This window comes from Chiloscyllium plagiosum, chromosome 2 (assembly GCF_004010195.1).
Source record: "Chiloscyllium plagiosum isolate BGI_BamShark_2017 chromosome 2, ASM401019v2, whole genome shotgun sequence".
Taxonomy (NCBI): domain Eukaryota; kingdom Metazoa; phylum Chordata; class Chondrichthyes; order Orectolobiformes; family Hemiscylliidae; genus Chiloscyllium; species Chiloscyllium plagiosum.
Window position 1 is genome coordinate 47,194,944 of NC_057711.1, and position 22,902 is coordinate 47,217,845.

At 41.1% G+C, this 22,902-nt stretch overlaps 1 protein-coding gene across 3 annotated transcripts in view; it reads right to left on the bottom strand.

The window, feature by feature from the left end:
* Positions 1-12,057: 12,057 nt before the first annotated feature.
* The window catches only part of cetn3 (centrin 3), a 49,411-nt gene continuing 38,566 nt past the window's right edge, over positions 12,058-22,902 (bottom strand). For all 3 annotated transcript variants that reach the window (XM_043709011.1, XM_043709022.1, XM_043709033.1), the window contains exon 5: positions 12,058-12,459. In XM_043709011.1, coding sequence (XP_043564946.1) covers positions 12,416-12,459 — 44 coding nt within the window. In that variant the 3' untranslated portion in view covers positions 12,058-12,415. The remainder of the gene's footprint in view (positions 12,460-22,902) is intronic.

Genomic DNA, 22,902 nt, shown 5'->3' on the forward strand with positions numbered 1-22,902 from the left:
AGGGATTTCTGACTGGTTAGGAAGTGTATTTATGCATGGATTTGGTCAGTGAATTTCAAAATAAATTGCATCTGTACTTTTATTAGATGGTAGTCTCCATGTCCCAAGTAGGATCATTGACTTTTTGTGCTCTTTCTGCAGTAGGAGTTCTGACTCTTCAGTATCAAAGGGAGCAGTCTTCAGCACATGTCTCAACTATACCATTGGGATCACTCAGCCTCCCTGTCTTTACCACAACTTCCCCTCTAATGGCTAGTTGCAGTCCTTTCAGGAGCCACTCCCTGTCTCAAAGTTTTGCTTCCCAGCCAAATGTGCTACAGGCCAAGCTCCCTGGGAAAGTGTTTCCTGTGCCCGTATCCTATTCGAATTAGGGGAAATGCTCAGGTTGGCAAATCAGGTAAATTTGTACGATAGGATCCAGCACAAGTCTATCTTCGCTGCATGCAGAATTTGGTTTAACTGTTTCTGCCAGGGGCAGAATGCGCAGCAGTGAGGTAGTGACCAATTTTATATTCTGCCTTATTGAATTAAATGGAAAGAAAGCATAGGTGAAATTTAGGACCGCCTCTAAGCCACTGCTATCCAATTTCTGCAAATAAGGAAAACAGAAGCAAACTTGGAGAGCAGCCATAACATTTATCTGAGCACCCCATCAAGGAGGTGATATAAAACACCAGTGGTATTGAGAAATTTTGGCATTTAATGTGAGCTCCCATTGGCTCTAAAAGCACCAAGAAGAGTTTAGCAACCAGAGCAAAATGTCTTATAAATGTGAACAACCAGTTTGGGAATTTGAAGAAAAGACAGGCTGATAACTTTAAAGGAGGCTGTGGAAAAAATAGAGAGGAACATGAGAGTCTGGAGAGAATTAGGGCAGTGGAAGAAGATAAGTAGATGGAGGAAAGGACAGGAAAAAAGGGGCTGAGAGAAAGAGAGTAAGATTGGGTATAGGTGGGAGGAGAATTAATATTGCCTATACCCTTTATCAGAGGATAAGGGAATGCCAGTAATTATCAGTATGCACAGAAGTGTGGAATGAGAGGCAGAGGATAAATGAATAAAGCCTAAGAGGCAGGGCAAAGAAAGTGATTGACATGAATGTTAATAGTAAATGGTAAGGCTGTTTACAAGATGAATTCTAAGCAGGTCAGAACACAATGTGGGACAATATAAAGCAGCTCTTTGTAAATAAAGGAAATGTCCAGATCTTTAAAATTACACCCCTGTATGGGATCCTGTTAGCAAGTACAAATGCTCATAAGTCGAATGTTTGCAAAGCAGGCATGCCCTCTACTCCACTGACCACTCCAGACCCCACCTCCTCAATTTGTTCACCTGACCCCAACTTGACCCAACTATCTATCAACTGGTACCCAGCCCACCTCCACCTTGTCCAAGCCTGATTCTCTCCTCCAACTGACTTGACCACACCCCCACCCATCTGTCATGTCACACCCTCACTCACTGATCAGCTGCCGAATCTCCTCACCTACCACCACTCTACTCCTTTACTCATGCACATGCTGCCCCAATCCCCCACATGTCACCCTCACCTCCTATACTTTTCTTCATAGTTTCTCAGAAAGTAGCTTTTCAACATTTTACTTGGTCGAATACAATAGCTAGTCCACAAAAGGGTGATGTATCTTATCCAAAGATTCTGTCCACTGTTCTCGGTGAGCATTGCTGCATTGCATCAGTTATGAAGGATCCTAGGCATTGGGAGATGGGCTCCAAAATTGCAAGCAGACAAGTAGGTAACTTTGTACATAACCTAAGTCAGAAATCGGATTTTGACTCCGATCAAACAATTTGGTCCATATGAGATGTAAACATTGACCACAATTTATATTAGTTATGATGCATCTCTTTCATGATGCCACCATTACCAAACCCAGGAGGATGCAGTTAATTTTTTTTTGTGGAAGGCAGCGATTCAGTAACTACACAATAAGGCAATGGATTGTTTCATTGAATTACTACATTTGGGAAGAGAAATATGTAGCATCCTTTTCACTCACGATCTGCAATCTTCACTAATCTATCACACACTCTAACCAGTCGTTATACGCATCCAACCCAGTTTCCTGAATTTACTGAAGAAAACAGATGAGTTATGTTGGATGGGAGGTTAGACTCTCAGCAATCAATGCGTGTTGTAAACTTTTGACAGAGACCATGAAGAAATGGCGAGAAGAAATTGTGCATGTTAACAAACACTACTTTGCTGCCTACTTGTAAACAATATGCACACTACATTAATATGTTTAAGTCAAGTCCATGCAAGGTCTCTGAAATAACTGCACAGAGGTCATTATCCCATCACCAAGTCTTCCTTTATTTACATGTGCACTGTACACTGGCTGTGGCCAGCCAGCTCAGCGTCAGTCCCCTGAACTGAGGAAATTCTAAGTTACTTTTTATATTTTATCAAATTATACAAAATACAAACATACAAACAGTCAATGAACAATGAACAGCAGTTTGCAAGAAACAACAACTTACATGGGAAAGGGGCGGCTGGGCCAAACCCCAAAACCCATCGTACAACCAGTTCACAGGGAAACACGGACAAACTCCAAATCCCACCTTATCTTACTAAAAGGAAACAGTAGACACAGTCACATACAAAACAGTCCAATCAACCAAACAATAAACCAGTGCACACAGAACACAGATACCTCTGGCAACCCAACAAATGACCCACTTATCCCATCTTCTGGCCACAAAGTATCCCACCTCGAAGTCCCTTCTAGCTCTTGGTCCACACTGACACACCTTCCAGCTACCTTAAGGACAGCCAATCTAGTTATCCCCTTTTTATTTTTTTTTAAAAAGCACCTCCTGGTTTAGCACCACATCCACAAGCATTCACTCCCTTTATGACCAACGTTCAGTCGAAGCAGTGTGTGTCATCTACAAGATGTACTGCAGAAATTGACTAAGGCTCGTTAAATAGCACATTCCAGTCTATCATCTAGGAGGACAATAGCAGCAGGTACATGGGAACACCACCACTTGCTGGTTCCCCTCCCAGCCACTCATCATCCTCACTTTAGATTAGATTCCCTACAGTATGGAAACAAGCCCTTCAGCCCAACAAATCCACACCAACCACCCGAACAGTAACCCACCCAGACCCATTCCCCTACCCCATATTTATCCCTGACTAACACACCTAACACTAAGAGCAATTTAGCATGGCCAATTCACTTGACCTGCACATCTTTGGATTGTGGAAGGAAACCAGAGGACCCGGGGAAACCCACACAGACACGGGGAGAATGTGCAAACTCCACACAGTCACCCAATGCGGGAATTTATTCCCTGTTTACATTGGTCAGCCAGGCCCTCAATTGGCTCAGGTTAACAACTCCAATCAAGGATCTCATAGTTAATAAGATCCACCTGGTTCCAATCACGACAGTTTCCTTCCCATGTAATGTCTGATATTATGACAATTGGTGGTGTTACTCTCTCACATCTATTACGAACCTTTTCATGGCCCTTCCAGCTATTTATTTTACAGTTTCCAGATGTGAATCCCTTTCTAATCCATTTCCAGCTTTAATTGAGGTCAGACCTTGGACAGACAACCAAGCTGATTCAAGCTAGTGGGTTGGATATTTACTATAATAATACTTTTGTACTTTTACTGACATCGTCCAGGTTTCATAAACAGTGGGGATTATGACAACTTCATCAAGGTGAGGACTTGGTGGATTCAGGAGGTTTCTCTATACTGACTGAGGAGGTATTCCAAAATGACCATCACAAGGCCCTGATTCCCCAACAGCACTGACCCACTGTCCATCTGAGGCCTCTGATTCTATCCATTATCGCTCCGTCCCACAATCCTCATAACAACTAGTAACAAGGTTCAAAGTGTTAAGTGTCCCAAGACTCTGATAAAATGACCATGAGGCCTTATGCATTCACACTGAAATAACCTCCTTCTCCACTAAATCCAAAACCTCTGATCACAAACAAAATGTTTTACTTTATATGTTTTACTTTATAATGGATCATCTTAGAAATGCAGTAGAGAACTGTTTAAGATTACATCTCTGCATTAGTTGGGCACCTATGAACTAAGATAGCAACATTTTTTATTTTCACCCAAGTCTGGAGTTCTGTTCTTCTGTGGATAAGGTCAGTTTTGGTGCTTCCCATTTCCATAAAGCCACAGAATCTTGTCCAAATTCAAAGCCATTTGCCAAAAGTGGGCCCATTTCCCTAATAACAGCTTTCCTCCTCTACATCCACAGGTTATTAATATAGATGGTAAAGAGAAGCAGGTTAAACACTGATCCTCGCAATATGTTGTTGGCAACTGGCCTCCAAAGAGATCCAACGTGTTAATAACTTCTTGCTCACAGACATGCAATCATTTCTTAATCCAATGTAGAGCTTCCCACAATCGGTTGGAAGTCAAATTATATCAGCATTATTACATGTTCAAAATTACTGCCATAGTCTATTCGAGACAAAAGTTCACAAACCTTCCTACCAAGCTATTCAGCACAAGTGGCTTGATTCACTGTTACTCTTTTATTTGGTCGACTTTCCTGTGTAATGATTGTTAATTTAATCTTGCAGAAAATACTTTACTGTTCCTAGTTGATAATTGTTGATTCTGATTTAACTGTGGTTACAAGCTATTGAATTATGATTTGAATTGTTATGCTTATAATTAAGAAATATGAGCAAGTGAAATTTGGAGTATAGACAGCAGTGTAATATCGCATATGTAACAGACAGTTTTTAATATGGCAAATTAATACAAAGCTAAATATTGTTCTCCTGCAGGCAAATTGGGAATACAGAGATTTAACTGTTTTAATTGTTTATCACCATTTAGAGCTGAGACATTTTGATCATTCAGGAGAAAGAGTGCCATCTGGTGTCAGTTAAAAATAGTAAAATCATTTTCAAGCATTTGCATTCTATTTAAAAGAAACGTTTGTATTGTCACAGTGAGATAGACAAATTGATGTGGAGTTTGATATTCTCCTACTTGTTATCTTACATAGGTTTCTCTAGGTTTTACAGACTGATTTTTAACTTATTCAGCTTTTCCTTTATGTTCTTTGGAACTGTTGAAAATAGGACAGGTTATAAAAAAGCATAATGAAACAGCATGGAAAATGTTGATATGAATACCTCTAAAAAACATGAAAATATAAATACACATAAACTAATTTGAATTTTCACAGAGTTGTGAAGACTCTGAAGATCTTTAAAAATGACAGATGAGACCTGGATCTGAAGTCTCACATCTATTTCAGGCACATCTTGTTTTTGCTGGTAAGAGGTAGGGGATGACTTGTGAAGAGCTCAGGTATGAATTATGAATCGGCCAGGCTATTTAAGCATAATGAACAGGATGAACAGATCCAATTTTCACTTTAAGAATAGCCTCAACCTGCAATGTGCTTTCCATTGATTTAGATGGAGTTGTACATGATCATGAAGAATGGATAAGATCTGTAGAGATGTCAGGATATTTAAAACCCCTGCCATTTGGACAAAAGAAACTTCTTGCCTATGTCTGAGAGAATAAAGAATGCCAGCTTTAGCAGTTTCAACAGATATAATCCTAAAGGCTATTATTATGCTTGACTGCTTCTGCAATCTATCTTTGTGATGGTTGGGTTGGGAAAGGGCTGTTAGTTTGATTGACATCTCAAAGTGATTATTAAAGGATTAGTTGTCTTTTATGTGATCATAAATACAAATACTTACAAGCAATTAAGAATTTGAGAGGATGGACTGTATTGAATTACATGCATGTTACACCTAGTGTAATAGATACATAGAAATTTATTTGACCTCATCTCAGCATTTCTCCTGGGATTAGGCTGGTTCTACTGCAGGAAACCAAGAAACAGTAAAAATGTACTTGGCCTTGTGTTCACTAAATCTGCCTGTCCCAGGTGTGTGTTCATGACAGTATCTGTAGGAGTGACCATTACACAGTTCCTCTTGAGGGCATATCAGAAATAACACCAAATATGCCATCCTAAGTGATGGAGAGTCCAACACATCAGCACAAAAGATAAGGCTAAAGCATTTCCAGCAATCTTCAGCCAGAAGTGCCAAATGTTTGATCCGTCTTTGCCTCCTCCAGAGTTCCCCAGTATCACATATACCAGTCTTCAGCCCAATTCAATTGACTCCATGATATCAGGAAATGACTAAAAGCACTGTAAACTGCAAAAACACAGGTCCTGATAATGGTGGATACCAGGCAAGTTGGCTGGTGGCACATAGGACGGCATGGCTTGGCATTAATTTGGCATAGGAGTCATGGAGATGAGTGGGTATATGGGTTGGTTTCGATGATTTGAGAGGCCATGGTGGTAGTTGGACAGGCATAGATTGGTTTATAAAGTGTGAGGGACCTTTGGCGGTGAATGATGGGTTGAGAGTGAGAAAACCAAGAAAAAGGAAAAACGTTTGACCTCATCCTTACCATCTGCCTGTCACAAATATGCCTGCTTATGACAGTACCAGCAAGGGTAACCGTTTCACAGCTTGTGGTCAAGTGACCAAAACAGGCCCAAAATTATGCATTCTAAATTGACCTAAAGCCAGAGAAATTGGGAGCAACAGAAAATTGGTCACACTAAATTAAACAGCAGCCATCAGCTTCAGAAAGCAGTGGAAAGCAAGGTCAAAGAGGTTACAAATGTTCAAGGTAAACCAGTTACAACCAGCCCAAGGGTTGTATAATGGAGAGGTTTTGATTAGACTTTCTGGCATCTTGACTAAGGACACGCACTTTACACATTCCTGGCATAGCAACGGTGAAGGTTGTCAGTGTGACCCCATTGGGTGATTTGAACCCTGCTCATGACCCCTTTGGCCAAAAGGCACAGAACATTCTGGAAAGTCAGGGATGATGGATAAAAACATACAACAAGGTGCCATTCCCTCGGTGAAGACTGCAGGGACAGAGACCATAAAGCAACCCAAGACTGAAGAGAATATCCATCCTTACCTGCAACACCCACCTTCGTGGAAGAGAGCCAGCCCTATGTCAAGGAAGAAGAGGATTCTAATGGCCCAGTTCAGACATGTGAATCATTGTGGATAATATTCTTTCTCAGACAGATAGAGCCAGATAGAGAGTATATGTTGTGAGATTTTGAGAAATGCTCACATGGTCTTTTTAGTCAGACACATTTTGTTAATAAGAAATATTTTATTAATAAAATTGAGTTGAACTGCAGACCAAATTCTGTGTTCCTCTGTCCACCTCACTATCAAGAGCATTTGTTTAAAGTATTTTTTGTACATAAACTAGTTGAAGTGGCCAAAGCACAGGCAGCGAGTTCCATATGATAGCATGTCAGGAGTAGCACCAAATATCACATCTTCAATAGTGGACAGCCCGGCATATTAATGCAAAAGAAGTAGCTAAAACATTTCCACCCAGAAGTACAAGTGGATTCTCCATATTCTGCTCCTTCAGAGTTCTCCAAACATCAGATATCCCAGTCTTTAGCCAATTCAATTGACTTCTTGATATCAGAAAATAACTGAAGGCATTGGATAATGCAGAAGTATAGGCCCTGGCAATATTCTGGCAATTGTACTGAAGACTTGTGCTGCACCTCTAGGCAAACTGTTCCAGTTACAACACTAGCTGTAGATAAAAAGCAGGACAATTTCAGCCCAGCCAACTAAAGGAAGAGGTCATCAGGAGTATTATCAAGCAGCACTTGCCCACCAATAACCTGCTCACTGATATAAGTTTGGTCTCCTCCAGGGCATTACTCTCCTGACTTCATGACAGTCCTGGAAGAGTTTCATGGGGACAGTAGACAGGGAGGTTTACTCTGTACGTCACCTTATACTGTACCTTTCCTGGGAGTGTTTGATTGGAACAGTGTCAAGGGAGCTTTACTTTCAGTTTATTTTCAGATTAAGAGTTGAGGGAGCTTTAATCTGTACCTAACCCCGTGTTGACTCTCTTTCCAGAGAGTGTTTGATGGTGGCAATGTCAAAGAAGCTTTGCTTTCATTTTAAAAGTGCAGCAGAAGATTTACTCTATACCTAACCCTGTGCTGTCCATATCCTGGGATGATGTCGAGGGAGTTTCAATTTCAGTTTTGAAAAAAGATAGAGAGCTCTACTGTATTTACCCATGTACTGTATCTGTCCTGACTTCATAACAGCCTTGATTAAAACAACAATTGGACTCCAAAGGTGAAGATAGTGCGACTATCCGTGACATCAAGGAAACTTTTGACAATGTGGCATCAAGGAGCCCAAGCAAAACTAGTTAATATAAATTCAGGAAAAACTCTCCATTGGTTGGACTCATACCTGGCACAAAGGAAAAATGGCTGTACTTGTTCGAGGTCAATCATTTCAACTCTAGAACACTGCAGGAGTTATTCAGGGGTTTGTCCTTAGGTAGCTATCTTCAATTGCCTTTTCTCCATAAAAGTTGGAAGTGAGGATTTTCACCGATTGTAGAATATTCACCACCACTTCTTTCTCCTCAGACAATGAAACAGGCCATGTCTATAGACAACAAGAGGTGGACAATAGCCAGGTTTAGGCTAGTAAGTGGCAAGTAACTGTCACATCACACAAGTGTAAGGCAATGACCATCTCTAACAACAGATGTAACCACTGCAAGAGAAAATGAGGACTGCAGGTCTAACCATTACCCTTTGACATTCAATAGTAGCACTATTACTAAATTTGTTTTTTTTTAACTTATTCATTTTGTAGGATGTGGGCATCATTGGTTGGCCAGCATTTATTGTCCCTCCCTAATTGCCCTTGAAACAGTGGTGAGCTGCATTCTTGAACCACTGCCTTCCACTGGCTGTGGGTTGACCCACAATGCCATTAGGGAGGGAATTCCAGGATTTTGACCCAGTGACAGTGAAGGAATGCTGATATATTTTCAAGTCAGAATGGGGAGTGACTTGGAGGGGAACTTGAAAGTGGTGGTGTTCCCATATATCTGCTGGCCTTGAGCTTCTTCATGGAAGTGGTTGTGGGTTTGGAAGGTGCTATTTAAGGATCTTTGGTGAATTTCTGCAGTGCATCTTGTAGACAGTACACTACTGCTATTGAGTGTCAGTAGAGCGAGTGGACGCTTGTGACTGTAGTGCCAATCAAGCGGGCTGCTTTGTCCTGGATGGTGTCAAGATTGTTGAGTGTTGTTGGACTGCACTCATCCAGGTAAGTGGGGAGTATTCCATCATTCTCTGGACTTGTGCCTTGGAGATGGTGGACAAGCTTTGAGGAATCAAGATGTGAGTTACTCACGACTACTTCTGACCTACTCTTGTAGCTGCTGTGTTTGTGTGATGAGTCCAGTTGAGTTTCTGGTCAATGATCATCCCCAACATGTTGATACTGATGGATTCAGTGATGGTAATACTATTGAATGCCAAGGGACAGTGGTTAGATTGTCCCTTATTTGTGATGGTCATAGCCTGGCATTTGTGGCTTAAAGGTTGCTTGCCACTTGTCATATTGTTTAGATCTTGTTGCAGTTGAAACTTTATTGCTGGAACAGCACAGCAGGTCAGGCAGCATCCAGGGAACAGGAGATTCGACGTTTCGGGCACAGGCCCTTCTTCAGGAATGGCCTGAAGAAGGGCCTGTGCCCGAAATGTCGAATCTCCTGTTCCCTGGATGCTGCCTGACCTGCTGTGCTGTTCCAGCAATAAAGTTTCAACTTTGATCTCCAGCATCTGCAGACCTCACTTTCTCCTCCTAGATCTTGTTGCATTTGAACATGGACTGCTTCAGTATCTGAGTCGTCGCATATGGTGCTATTATTGGCGAACATCCCCACTTTTAACCTAATGATGAAGCAGTTGAAGAATCACTATAATCAACATCCTGGGGTTATCTCTGACTGGAAACTGGACTAGCCAACAAATACAGTTGCTACAAGAGCCGGTTAGAAGACAAGAATCCTGTGAGCAGCTCATTTTCTGACCCTCCAAAGCTTGTCCAACATCCACAAATCAGGAATATGACAGAATTACTTCCACTTGCCTGGATGTGTGCATCTCCAAAAGCACCATCAAGCACATGTTTGACACCATCTAGGAAAAGGGTGGAGTAGCAGTAATATCACGAGACTAGCAACCAGAACTCCACGCTAATGTTCTACAGACATGGGTTTGAATAGATTACAATGAGATTTGAAATCAATGAAAATGCTGACCATGTAATAGGTTGTAGTAAAATTCCAACTCATTCACGACTTGCCCTTAAGGGAAGGAAATTTCCAACCTTACTTCTTCAGGCCTAAATATGAACCTGATCTAAAGCAATGGGGTTGATTTTTGACTGTTTTCTGGGCAAATATTGATCTGACTAATGACACCCACATCCCAAAAGAGAGAATAATAAGAATAAAGCAGCCCACATGATTGGCACAGTATCCCTTCACTCCCTCCACAATGACACACGGTAGCAGCACCATCTACAGGATTCATTACAGAAATTTACTGAGGCTCATTCCAAAGCACCTTCAAACATATGATCACCAACCATCTAGAAGGAAAGAGTAGCAGATACATGAAACCACCATTAATTTCTTTCCTTGGTCTTCTCAATTTTTTTTGGCAGGAGGCAGTATGAAGGGGTCATTGGGGTCTGGGAACATGTCGGCAGCTGGTGAGCCCAAAGTGTGACTTTGAAGGGTGACAGCAAGGCAGCTGGTGAGCCTGGAGGATGGCAGCAAGACAGCTGGTGAGTCCAGAGTAAGACTCTGGAATCAATGTCAAGGAGGCAGACAGGTGAGCATGGGCACCTGGTATCAGCTGCTACATTGGCAGAGGCTGGCAGCTTCAGCACAGTGGTAGTTTCAGCCCAGCATTCTGCGGCCTGGGAATCCTTTGGGTGGCTTTTGCCATGTCTTCCTTCCGGGGATCAGCAGTACTACCTTTCTGAACCCAGGAGCCAGGAATTGGACTAAATAGGCATGGTCTTAATTTTCAAAAAAAAACTTTTCCCATCTATGCCTCCTGTTATTAATATAGGTGCAGAGGTATGGCGACTTAAAAGTTTTCATTTTTTTTGTAAAAATATACTAGTGATAATAAATGACTTCCATACGAAGTTCCTATCTAAGCCAATCATCCTCCTCGCTGGGAATCATATCCCTAGCTACAGAGTTGCAGGGTTAAAATCCAGGAACATCCTCCCCAAACGTATTGTGGTTATACAGGATTCAGAACAACATTTAGGGTCAAGACTGGGGTGATTAAAAAATGGTATCAAGAGGCAGAATTGATTGTTGAACGTAAGTCATAAATGTTTGCAAAACTATTCTATTGTCTCTAATATGTTGGTACAAAAGGACAGGATGTAAATTGGAGAATGATATTGTGCAGAAAGAAGATTGGCCTTTTATTTTTGTGGTGACTCTTTGAAAAGTACAATATAATTCATCCCTAAGCTTTCCCATAGTCTAGGAAATGTTCATCTTCAAGCATTTAAAAGAAATCCCTGTCTTCTTTGTCATTAAAAGAAAAGGTGATCTTTATGAATGATAAGATTCTGAGATGATGTTTCTGTTTGCACAGAGTCCAGAACTGCCACTGGGAGGAGGAAATGGTTTTCCACAGTACTGTTGATTTTTTCAGCACATAGAATTAATAACATTCCCTCGAATGTTCTACCTTGAAAATATTCAGCTATGTTTTTGAATGTTAAAGGAGTCCAAAGTTATGGGTAAGGCAGGCATGGAAGTAGCAGTAAGGCAACTTTAGTTCAGCCATAAACAACAGTGTGGTCTCAAAGGCCGCGTGGCTTTCTCCTGCTTCTAATAATTTTAGGATACAGACTAGTAGTTTGAAAAAAATGTGAAATGCAATGACTGCCTTAATTCAAGTTTGGATGCTTTAATTGATAATTTTTAGAAAATTACCAATGTTTTGAGCTTCAGGGTGACATGTCAGACAAGATAAAAAAGCAGCTTTGCTAATAGCAACCTAGAATGTTTGGCAGAAATGACAAGTGACTATACTTTCCAGCCTTATATATAAAAAAGTGCATAAATGGTAAACATTTAAGAAGGTACATGTAATGCATATTTTATTAAAGACTACCTGGTACACTCCACTGTGACATTAATATAAACATTGAAGACGTATCCAAAAAGTATAAAAATTATGCTAAGTAAATGCCAAAAATAAAATTACATTGTTTTATAGAGTTTTGAAGCAAAAGAACAAATACAAAACTGTGATTAAATAATCTGGGAACAATGACAAGAGTTTAAGTACATTTGGTTGGTTTTCGATGGTACTGTAGAAATCCTAATGTATTCTTTTGGTTCTTTTTCCTCACGCAGTGCTTGGACAGAGACAACAAAAAAAGTCATCTAATCACTTGTTCAATATTCCTGTAATCTTTTTCATGAAGGTCAGATGTCTCCAGTCATAATAGCAATGAATTCTTCCTGGTTAACTATGGAAAATAAAAACAATTACAACAACATTTGATGAGAAAGGTTTCAACATTAATTCATTTTAACAACATTAACCCAGTTACTAAATGTTTTATTTGTTTGTCACAACTCTGCTCACATTATTTGGAGACTCCAATGATCATGCTGATGTATACTATTACATTTCACAACTTTTTAGGCACAATACTCCATTACAAGACTACTAGGGAGAATAGGAATCACTAATTTTATTTCAACTTTGAATTGATCAAAATACAACTGTTCTAGCATAGCTTACTAAAATTTCATCTGAGCCCATATGATGCAGACTCTTGCTCAACATATGTAATTGAGCTCCTGAACTCTTCGGGAACTGTATTACACAAAAATCCAAGGTATCAGCTACGTATTTAGCCAAATTACTGAGCTACAATGGGAAAGTCATAGGCAGGCATTTATTTATGGTGTTCCACTTCCTTACTTCACTTATTATGCGACTCTTCTTTCTTATTTGCTTAACATTTGTTTGGCTCAAATTGGCCCAATACATGCAGCAAGTTAAACAAAACCAACCAAAAACCTCTGGATTGGAACATTTGCAAAGGACAAAATGGAAGAAGAGCTCAAATTCAGATGAGAATTAAGAACAAAATTAAAACACAGGATTTGCTGGATCAGCAAATCCTTTGTCCTTCAGACCAACTGAATGGTGATACATCCTCAAAATGTCCCGATTGTCCTTTGTAGCACTCCAGTGTTGAAGCTGGCGCCAAAATTTCATCGTAGATTATTAATCTCTTAAATCAGAGCTAGCTGTAACCTTGACAGCCTAAACAGTTATAAGGAAGAATGAAATTAAACATTTGGTAGATAAAAACAAAAAGGCAGAATCTGAAAAGGTGAAAGGCACTAGCAAATTTTAGAATTCAAAGGGATTTGTTGTCTTTGTTCCAAGTAAGGAGTTAACATAGGGATAGCACAACTCAGAGCTTGCATAACATTTTTCTTTTAACACAGACTGGAGAATAAATGAAAAAAGGTATTGTTGCAATTATACAGAGCTCATCCCTAAGGAGATGAGGAAACACTTGACTGAGAAAAGGTGCAATGAAGACTCCGGCTAGCGCAGGAGTCAATTTATTTACAAGAACAGATTACTAAAATGGATCTAAAATTGTGTGGAGTTAACAGGAGCAAAGTGTGGTATGAACTTATTGGAACAAATGAAAAAGTTATGGAGTTTGCCAAGAAAGAAGCTAGAGCTTGTTTCTATAGACTTCAAAGTCTATAATTAGGGATTGCTGTTTAGGAAAATTTTTTAAAAAGTTATTTGCCCCTCCCCCCTCCGCTTAGTCGTCAAATTTTTTGGTACACAGTAGTCATGAAGGACTTCAACTTTTATAAATACTGGGCAGACCAAATTTGCAGCAATAGTGAGGGTCAGGAATATGCTCAAGACAGTTTTACATATTGGCCTGACAACAAATCATCCACAGCAGATTTGCCCAATAGGATTTTGCTACATTTTCACCAAATGCTGGGCAATCAGGTAGCTGCATTTGCCACATTAAAAAAACCACATGCAATATTAAATGAAATAAAATGTACATAAATACATTGCATACTTCAGACAATCAAAACACATTAGATTAGATTCCCTACAGTGTAGAAACAGGCCCTTCGGCCCAACAAGTCCACACCAACCCTCCGAAGAGTAACCCACCCAGACTCATTTCCCTACATTTACTCCTGACTGATGCACTTAACACTATAGGTAATTTAACATGGCCAATTCACCTGATCTGCACATCTTTCAGACCGTGGGAGGAAACTAGAGCACTTGGAGGAAACCCATACAGACAGGGGGAGAATGTGCAAACTCCACACACAGTTGCCCAAGGCTGGAATCGAACCTGGGTCCCTGGTGCTATGAGGCAGCAGTGCTGCCTGCAAGATATACACTTGCTGTCAGAGCAAGCAGAATAGCTTTGAAAGGGTTTAGCAATCTAATTGTTTCACAAAGTAAACTTGCCAAATAAACTGTCAAAGTACGGTGATAATCTGTTAATTGAAGTGCCCTGTTTCTAACATACTCCAGCACATCAGAAACATTCCTCAGAAGGGTGACTGGACCAGAAACATTATCTCTGATTTCCCTCCACAGATGTTGCCAGACTGCGGAGTCTTTCCAGCAATTTCTGTTTCTGAACAAATAAATATTGGAATTTTAACTTGAATCACAACCCAAAACGTATAATGTAATGAATTACTTTTACCTAAGCCTTTTCCTTTGTTAGCTTACGGACCATGAAGATTTTAGAATTCAGCAAAACAAACCCAATAGGCAAAAATAAAAAAAATGAAGCTAGTGCAATACACTGAAATCTGTCAAACGTTTTCTAGCAAGATTAGAAACAAGCAATAAACAGGATATTAGAAATGAGAAAATGAAATGGAAGAAGCATTAAATACTTTGTCTGTACTAGACAATGAAATAAAAGTGGGGAACCAAGGCTTTGGTAAAAAAGTAATATTTAGTACATTTCTCATTAAGTGTCTAAAGGGGAAAATTCTGTATATCCAATGATTTAGAAACTGTTTTTTGAATAAAATATAGGACTACAAAAAAATTATAGATATTATAGGTTTTGATCATCTACAATTTCCCAGATTTTAGAACAGTCCCCTTGCATTAAAGCAGAAATATATACCTGTTATTCAAGAAAGGAGGAAATTTAAACAGGATGCTAAAAGACATTAAGAAAATATACAATATCAGAGCAATAAAAAAAAAGAAAATCACAATATGAATTAGTAGAGATTACATGCATTAAAAGGACAGAGAAACTACTTTAACAAATCCATTAATTTGTGTGATATTGCAACTGGTAAAATATTAAAGGATTAAAATCAGCAGTTAGAGCACATGTGGATTTTCAAAACCATTCTGATTGACATGTTAGAAAGCAGCTGCTATAATGCACAATATATGGGACGTTATAATAACATGTATTTGGATTCAGTGAACAGAGAATGCAGAATAAAGTAGTCATTTTCAAGTTGGCAGACTGCAACCCAGTGGGTCTACATTAATAACTTCAAGAAGGCCTTTGACAAGGTGCCGCAAAGGAAGCTGCAAAGATAAGTGGCCATAGTGTTAGGGGCAAGGTATTGGCATGGATACAGGATTGGCTGACTAGCAGAAGTCAGAGTGGGGGGGGGGGAAAAAGGGTCTTTTTGCAGAATGAGTGCCAGTAATGTGTGGAGTTCCTCAGGGGTCAGTGTTGGGACCATTCACATTATATATGTGCAATCTGGATGAAGGAACGGAGGACATTGTTGCTACGTTTTCAGATAACAAAAATAGTTGGAGAGGTAGATAGCGCTGAAGACGTGGGAAGTGTAGGAGACTTGGACAAGCCAGGAGAATGGGCAAAATGTGGCAGATGGAATATAATAAAGGGGAAAAGTGTGAAGTTTTGCAATTTGGTAATAAGGAGAGACAGACTATTTTTTAAAAAAGGAGGAAAGGCTTCATAAATCTGATGCACAAAAGGGACTTGGGGATCGTAGTTCAGAATTCTCTTCAGGTTAACATGCAGGTTCAGTTGACAGTTGGGAAGGGAATGCAATGTTAGCATTTATTTGTGGAGGGCTAGAATACAAGAGCAGGGAGGTACTGCTGAAGCTATATAACATTGGTGTCAGATTGTACTTGGAATATCGTGAGCAGTTTTGGTCTCAAGGATGGACGTGCTTGTGTTGCAGGGGGTCCAGAGGAGGTTTACAAGAATGATCTGGGGATCAAGGGCTTGTCACAGGAAGAGCAATTGAAAACTCTTGGTTTGGGCTCAATGCAGTTTAGAAAGATAAGGGGGATTTCATTAGCACTGAAGCGGGAGATGGCAAGGGGCAGGATGAAACTAGGCAAACGTGCTTGCAACAGGATTGGCAATACGGTTAAAATCAATCAGGCAAAAGGGAGGACTGCAGATATTGGAGGTCAGAGTTAAGATTAGAGTGGTGCTGAAAAAGCACAGCAGGTCAGGCAGCATCCGAAGAGTAGATTAGATTAGATTACTTAGTGTGGAAACAGGCCCTTCGGCCCAACAAGTCCACACCGACCCACCGAAGCGCAACCCACCCATTCCCCTACATTTACTCCTTTACCTAACACTACGGGCAATTTCGTATAGCCAATTCACCTGACCTGCACATCTTTGGACTGTGGGAGGAAACCGGAGCACCCGGAGGAAACCCACGCAGATGCGGGGAGAATGTGCAAACTCCACACAGTCAGTCTCCCGAGTCTGGAATTGAACCCGGGTCTCAGGCGCTGTGAGGCAGCAGTGCTAACCACTGTGCCACCGTGCCGTGAAAATCTATGTTTCAGGCAAAAGCCCTTCTCATGAATACCCATTGGAATTTAGAAGAATAAGGAGTTCCTAATGAAGTGATTTGGCCCAAAACATCGATTTTCCTGCTCCTCGGATGCTGCTTGACCTGCTGTGCTTTTCCAGCACCACTCGAACCTTGACTCTGATCTCCAGCATCTGCAGTCCTCACTTTCAACTAGGCAGACAGCCACACAAGATAGCCGCTGAGCCATAAATTGGCTGCTTGACACACAAGATGGCCTCCAGACCACAATATGGAGAGAGACAGCACAGCAAACACAGGTACTGCATGGGGCCACCAGAATGCCAGCACAATGCACTCAACTTAGTTGATTAGTTTAAGGCAGGTGGGGGAGAGAACACATTAGTAGCGTATACTGCCTGCCGAAGTGTCTGGGTCCAGCTAATACCTTTGATAGAAACGCTAACTGTTTGATATGGCTCAATACAAAGTGCTAATAGCCAGGGCTGCAGAAATCGTCCTTCTCAGGAAGAACGATTAGCACCCATTACTACAGTAATGGACTTCAGCGCAGACGCTGAAATTGATAATGTCTGCACTGAAACTGACAATGACTGCACCAAAACTACTAACGATTCTGCAATGTTTACAATAAACAAACTATGTCACAAAGACACTAACCTCATCACTGACCTATTGTATTACAAAATGTATAAAAGTATCTTGACATGTGCTCCGGATAGAGAGAGGACTCACAGCTGACCACTGTGCTGTTGGTGTCTTTTGCTCCCCAGAGCTCTGGTATTTCCTTGTACGATAAACTCTGTCATTGAATCCCCGACTCGGAGTCAAAGACTAGTGATTTTCCTCACATCAGAACTCAGAATAATGGCAAGCTTGGATAAAATGGTCATGGAAATAATGTTCCCACTAGTAGGAGAGACTGGGACGTGAAAGCACAGCCTCAGGGTGAAGGGACAATCCTTTAGAACTGACGAGAGGAATTTCTTCAAGCAGATGGTTAATTTGATGAACTCCTTGCCACAGAAGGCTGTAAAAACCAAGTCACTGAGTGTACTTAAAACAGATAGATAGGTTCTTAATTAGTAAGAGGATCAAGGGTTTCAGGGAGAAGACAGGAGAATGGGGCTGAGAAACAAATATCTGCTATGAACTAATGGCAGAGCAGGCTTGATGAGCAGAATTAGGTCATTTGGCCTCCTTTACTTATGGTCTTATTGGTGGGAAAACAGAAAAGCAGATTCCTCCCTCACCTAAAAAAAGAACTACAGCAGAAACTGAAACACCTGATCAGTGGATCCAGACACTCTATACAATCAACACAGGAATTCTTGGACATCAGAAATATACACATAGACAAGGAAGAAACCATGGTCTCATTCGATGTAATGGCACGGTTCACCTCTATCGACAAAACCCTAGCCATAGAAACAATAGCCAACCTGCTGGACATACAGAACAGACAACAGGACGGTGAACCTATCAACAAAGACGGCATACTCAAACTGCTGGACCTGTGCCTCACAACACACTTCACATTTAACAACCAAATATATGAACAAATCAACGGCACATCCATGGGCTCACCCATCTCTGGACTCATAGCAGAAGCGGTAATGCAAAGATTAGAACAAACAGTCTTACCGCAAATTCAACCCAAACTCTGGGTCAGACATGTGGATGACACCTTTGTAATAATTAAAAACAGAAATGGAGAACACACCGGATCATCAACACCACACTGACAGGAATCCGATTCACTAGAGGGGAAGAAAAGGACAACCAACTCCCATTCCTAGACGTGATGGTACAGCGAACACCGAATGGAGAATTCACCACAAAGGTATACAGGAAAGCCACACACAGACCAAGTCCTGAACTACGAAAGCAAACACCCCAACACACGCAAAAGAAGTTGCATCAAGACACTATTCAAAAGAACCACAACACACTGCAGTACATCAGAACTGCAAAAAGAGGAAGAACACCTATACAATGTATTCGCCAAAAACGGATACCCCCGCAATTTCATCAACAGATACCCAAGGGAAAGACAATGGAACGAGAACATGCCACAACCCAAAGGACTAGCCACACTACCATACATCAAGAGCATTTCCAAACTGACAGCCGGACTACTGCGTCCACTAGGACTCATAACAGCACACAAACCAACAGCCACTCTCCGACAACAACTCACCAGAACGAAGGACCCGATACCCAGCATGAGTAAAACCAATGTAGTGTACAAAATTCCATGCAAGGACTGCACAAAACACTACATCGGACAAACAGGAAGACAGCTAACGATCTGCATCCATGAACACCAACTAGCCACAAAATGACACGACCAGCTATCCTTAGTAGCCACACACGCAGATGACAAGCGACATGAATTCGACTGGGACAACACTACTATTATAGGACAAGCCAAACAGAGAACAGCCAGGGAATTCCTAGAGGCATGGCACTCATCCACAGACTCAATCAATCAATAAGCACATCGATCTGGACCCAATATACCGACAACCGGAACAGACAAATTCAAACCACTACAAATGCCGGAGGAAAGATCACAGAAGCACTTCACAGGAGGCTCCCAAGCACTGAGGATGTCACCTAGACAGGGGACGAAATGTCTGCAACACAAATTCCCAGCTCAGCGAACAGAACCACAACAACGAGCTACAAATCTTCTCACAAACTTTGAATAACATGTGTTCTTGTTTGGAAATCAAAGTTAACATGTAAATACAGCAAGACTCGAGAGTTGCACTCCAAAATTAGTCACAACACTGACATATATTCAACGTGGAATATTGCCCAGGGTATGTTCAGTCCACACAAAGCGAGATAAATCCAAATCTGTCATGAAATGCCAGTGTAATTTTGATCATCAGCAAAATTATGGAAGTCATCATTAATAGTATCAAGTGATACCAACACAATACCAGAGGATTGGAAAGAGGAGAATGTTGTTCCTCTTTTCAAGAAGGGTATTAGGGAAATCCCTGGCAATTACAGATCAGGCAGTCTTATGTCTGTGGTCAGCAAAGTTTTGGAAAGAATTCTGAGGGATAGGATTTATAACTATTTGGCAAAGCATAGTGTGATTAAAGGCAGTCAGCATGGCTTTGTGAGGGGCAACTCAATCTTATTGAGTTCTTTGAGGAGGTGACAAGACAGGTCGAAGAAGGTCAAATAGTGGATGTGGTGTATACGGACTTCAGCAAGGCATTTGATAAGGTTCCCCATGGTAGGCTCATTCATAAAGTCAGGAAGTATGGAATACAGGGAGATTTGGCTAACCAGATTCAGAATCGGCTGGCTGACAGAATTATTGTAGATGGAAAGTATTCTGCCTGGAAGTCAGTGTTGAGCAGGGTCCAGCAGGGCACCGTTCTTGGGCTTCTGCTCTTTGTAGTTTTTATAAATGACTTGGATGAGGAGGTGGAGGGGTGGGTGAAAAATTTGACAATGCGACATAGACAGGATGCAGAGCTGGGATGAGAAATGGCAGCTGGAGTTCAACCTGGATAAATGCGAAGTGATGCATTTTGGAAGGTCGAACTCTAATGCTGAATATAGGATTAAAGACAGGATTCTTGGCAGTGTGGAGGAACAGAGGGATCTTGGTGTGTAAGTACATAGAATCCCTCAAAGTAGTCACCCAAATGGATAGAGTTGTTAAGAAAGCAGATGATGTTTTGGCTTTCATTAACAGGGGGATCGAGTTTAAGAGCCAGGAGGTTTTGCTGCAGCTCTACAAGTCCCTGGTGAGACCACACTTGGAATACTGTGTCCAGTTCTGGTCACCCTACTATAGGAAAGATACCGAGGCTTTGGAAAGGGTGCAAAGAAGGTTTATCAGGATGCTGCCTGGACTGGAGGGCTTGCCTTATGAAGAAAGGTTGAATAAGCCCGGACTTTTGACTCTGGAGAGAAGGAGGAAGAGAGGAGACCTGATCAAGGTATACAAGATAATGCGTGGGATAGATAGAGTCAATAGCCAGTGACGTTTCCCCAGGGCAGGTTTGACTGGTACGAGCAGTCATAGTTTGAAGATATTAGGAGGAAGGTAAAAAGGAGACGTCAGAGGTAGGTTCTTTACACAGAATTGAGTGTGCATGGAATGCGTTGCCAGCTGTGGTGATGGAAGCAGAGTCATTGGGGACATTTAAGAGACTGCTGGACATGCACATGGATAGCAGTGAGTTGAGGGGTGCGTAGGTTAAGCTACTATATTTCACATTAGGACTAAACCTCAGCACAACATCGTGGGCCAAAGGGCCTGTTCTGTGCTGTATTTTTGTATGTTCTATGTTCTACAATCATGTCTGTTCATTGACACGCAATGTGTTCTACAGGGGCTATTCAGCTTCTGAGCTAATTTCATTATAACATTGGAGTTCAACTCTTATCTGTTTTGGCCAAAGTGGTTAGAATATGACTAACCTTGGCAACAAGCAGCATCTGACCTAGTGTCACTGAGACTAACTTCACTAGACATTGGGGCAGTCCCAGCAGATTTTAAACAGTGACATCATATTTGCTGTTTTCCAAAGGAAGGTAGATAAAAGATAGGGAATTATAGACCAGTTAGCTTAACTTCTGTAATAGGGAAAATGCTTGGGTCTATTATCAAGGAAAAAAATAGCAAACCGTCTAGATAGACATTGTCCCACTGGGCAGATGCAGCACCAGTTCATAAAGGGCAGATCATGCTTAAGTAATCTTTTGGAATTCTATGAAGACATTACTAGACTGTGGACAATGGGGACCCAGTAGATATGGTGTATCTAGATTTCCAAAAAGGCATTTGACAAGGTGCTGCACAAAAGGCTGCTGCATAAGATAGATGATTGGCATTACAGGCAGTGTATTAGATTGGATAGAGGATTGGTTAACCAACAGGAAGCAAAAAAATGGGAATAAATGAGTGCTCTTCTAGTTGACAGTGACTAGTGATGTGCCTCAAGGATCACTGTTGGCACCGCAATGATGCACAATTTATATCGAGGATTTGGACTTGGGGACCACATGTAGTATGTCAAAGTTTGCGGATGACATGAATATGAGTGGTAAAGTATGCAGAGCACTGTGAAACTTTACAAAAAAGCACAGAGTCTATGCAAGTGGGCAAAGGTCAGGCAGATGGAGTGCAATGTTAATAAATGTGAAGTCACCCATTTCAATAGGGGGATAACAGCAAAAAGGACAATTACTTAAGTGGTAAGAAATTGCAGCACGCTGCTGTGCAGAGGGACCTGGGTGCCCTTGTGCATGAATCACAGAAGGTTGGTCTGCAGGTGCAACAGGTAAATGGAATGTTGGCCTTCATTGCAAAAGGGATTGAGTATGAAAGCAGAGGTTATGTTGAGCTGTATCGGGTGCTGGTGAGGCCATATCTGGAGTACTACGTGCAGTTTTGGTCTCCTTACTTGAGAAAGGATGTACTGGCACTAGAAGGGATGCAGAGGTGGTTCACTACATTAATTCTGGAGTTGAGGGGGTTGGCTTATGAGGAAAGACTGAGTAGACTGGAAATGTACTCACCTGGAATTTAGAAGAATGAGGGGGGAAATCTTATAGAAATACAAAATTATGAAGGGAACAAAGAAGATAGAAATCAAGAAGAGGTTTCCACTGGCAGGTGAAAGTAGGACAAGAGGGCATAGCCTCAGAATTAGGGGGCGCAGATTTAGGACTGAACTGAGAAGGAACTTTTTCACCCAGAGGGTTATGAATCTATGGAATTTCCTGTCAAGTAGAGGCTTCCAAATTAAATGTTTTTAAAACTATGACAGATAATTTCTTGAACAGTTAAGGAATTAAGGATTATGGTGAGAAGGCATAAGTGGAGCCGAGGCCACAAAAAGATCAGCCATGATCTTATTGAATGGCCGAGAAAGCTCAAAATTGCCAGATAGCCTATTCCTGCTCCTAGTTCTTATGGTTCTTAAACAAAACGAAACTCAATAGAAATCAAGGGAATCCATTTTGAGTGTGGAAGCAATGTTCCCTCTCGCGAGGAGACATGTTAGCTAAATTGCTGACAGCTATTCACAGGAATTGACTGTGAA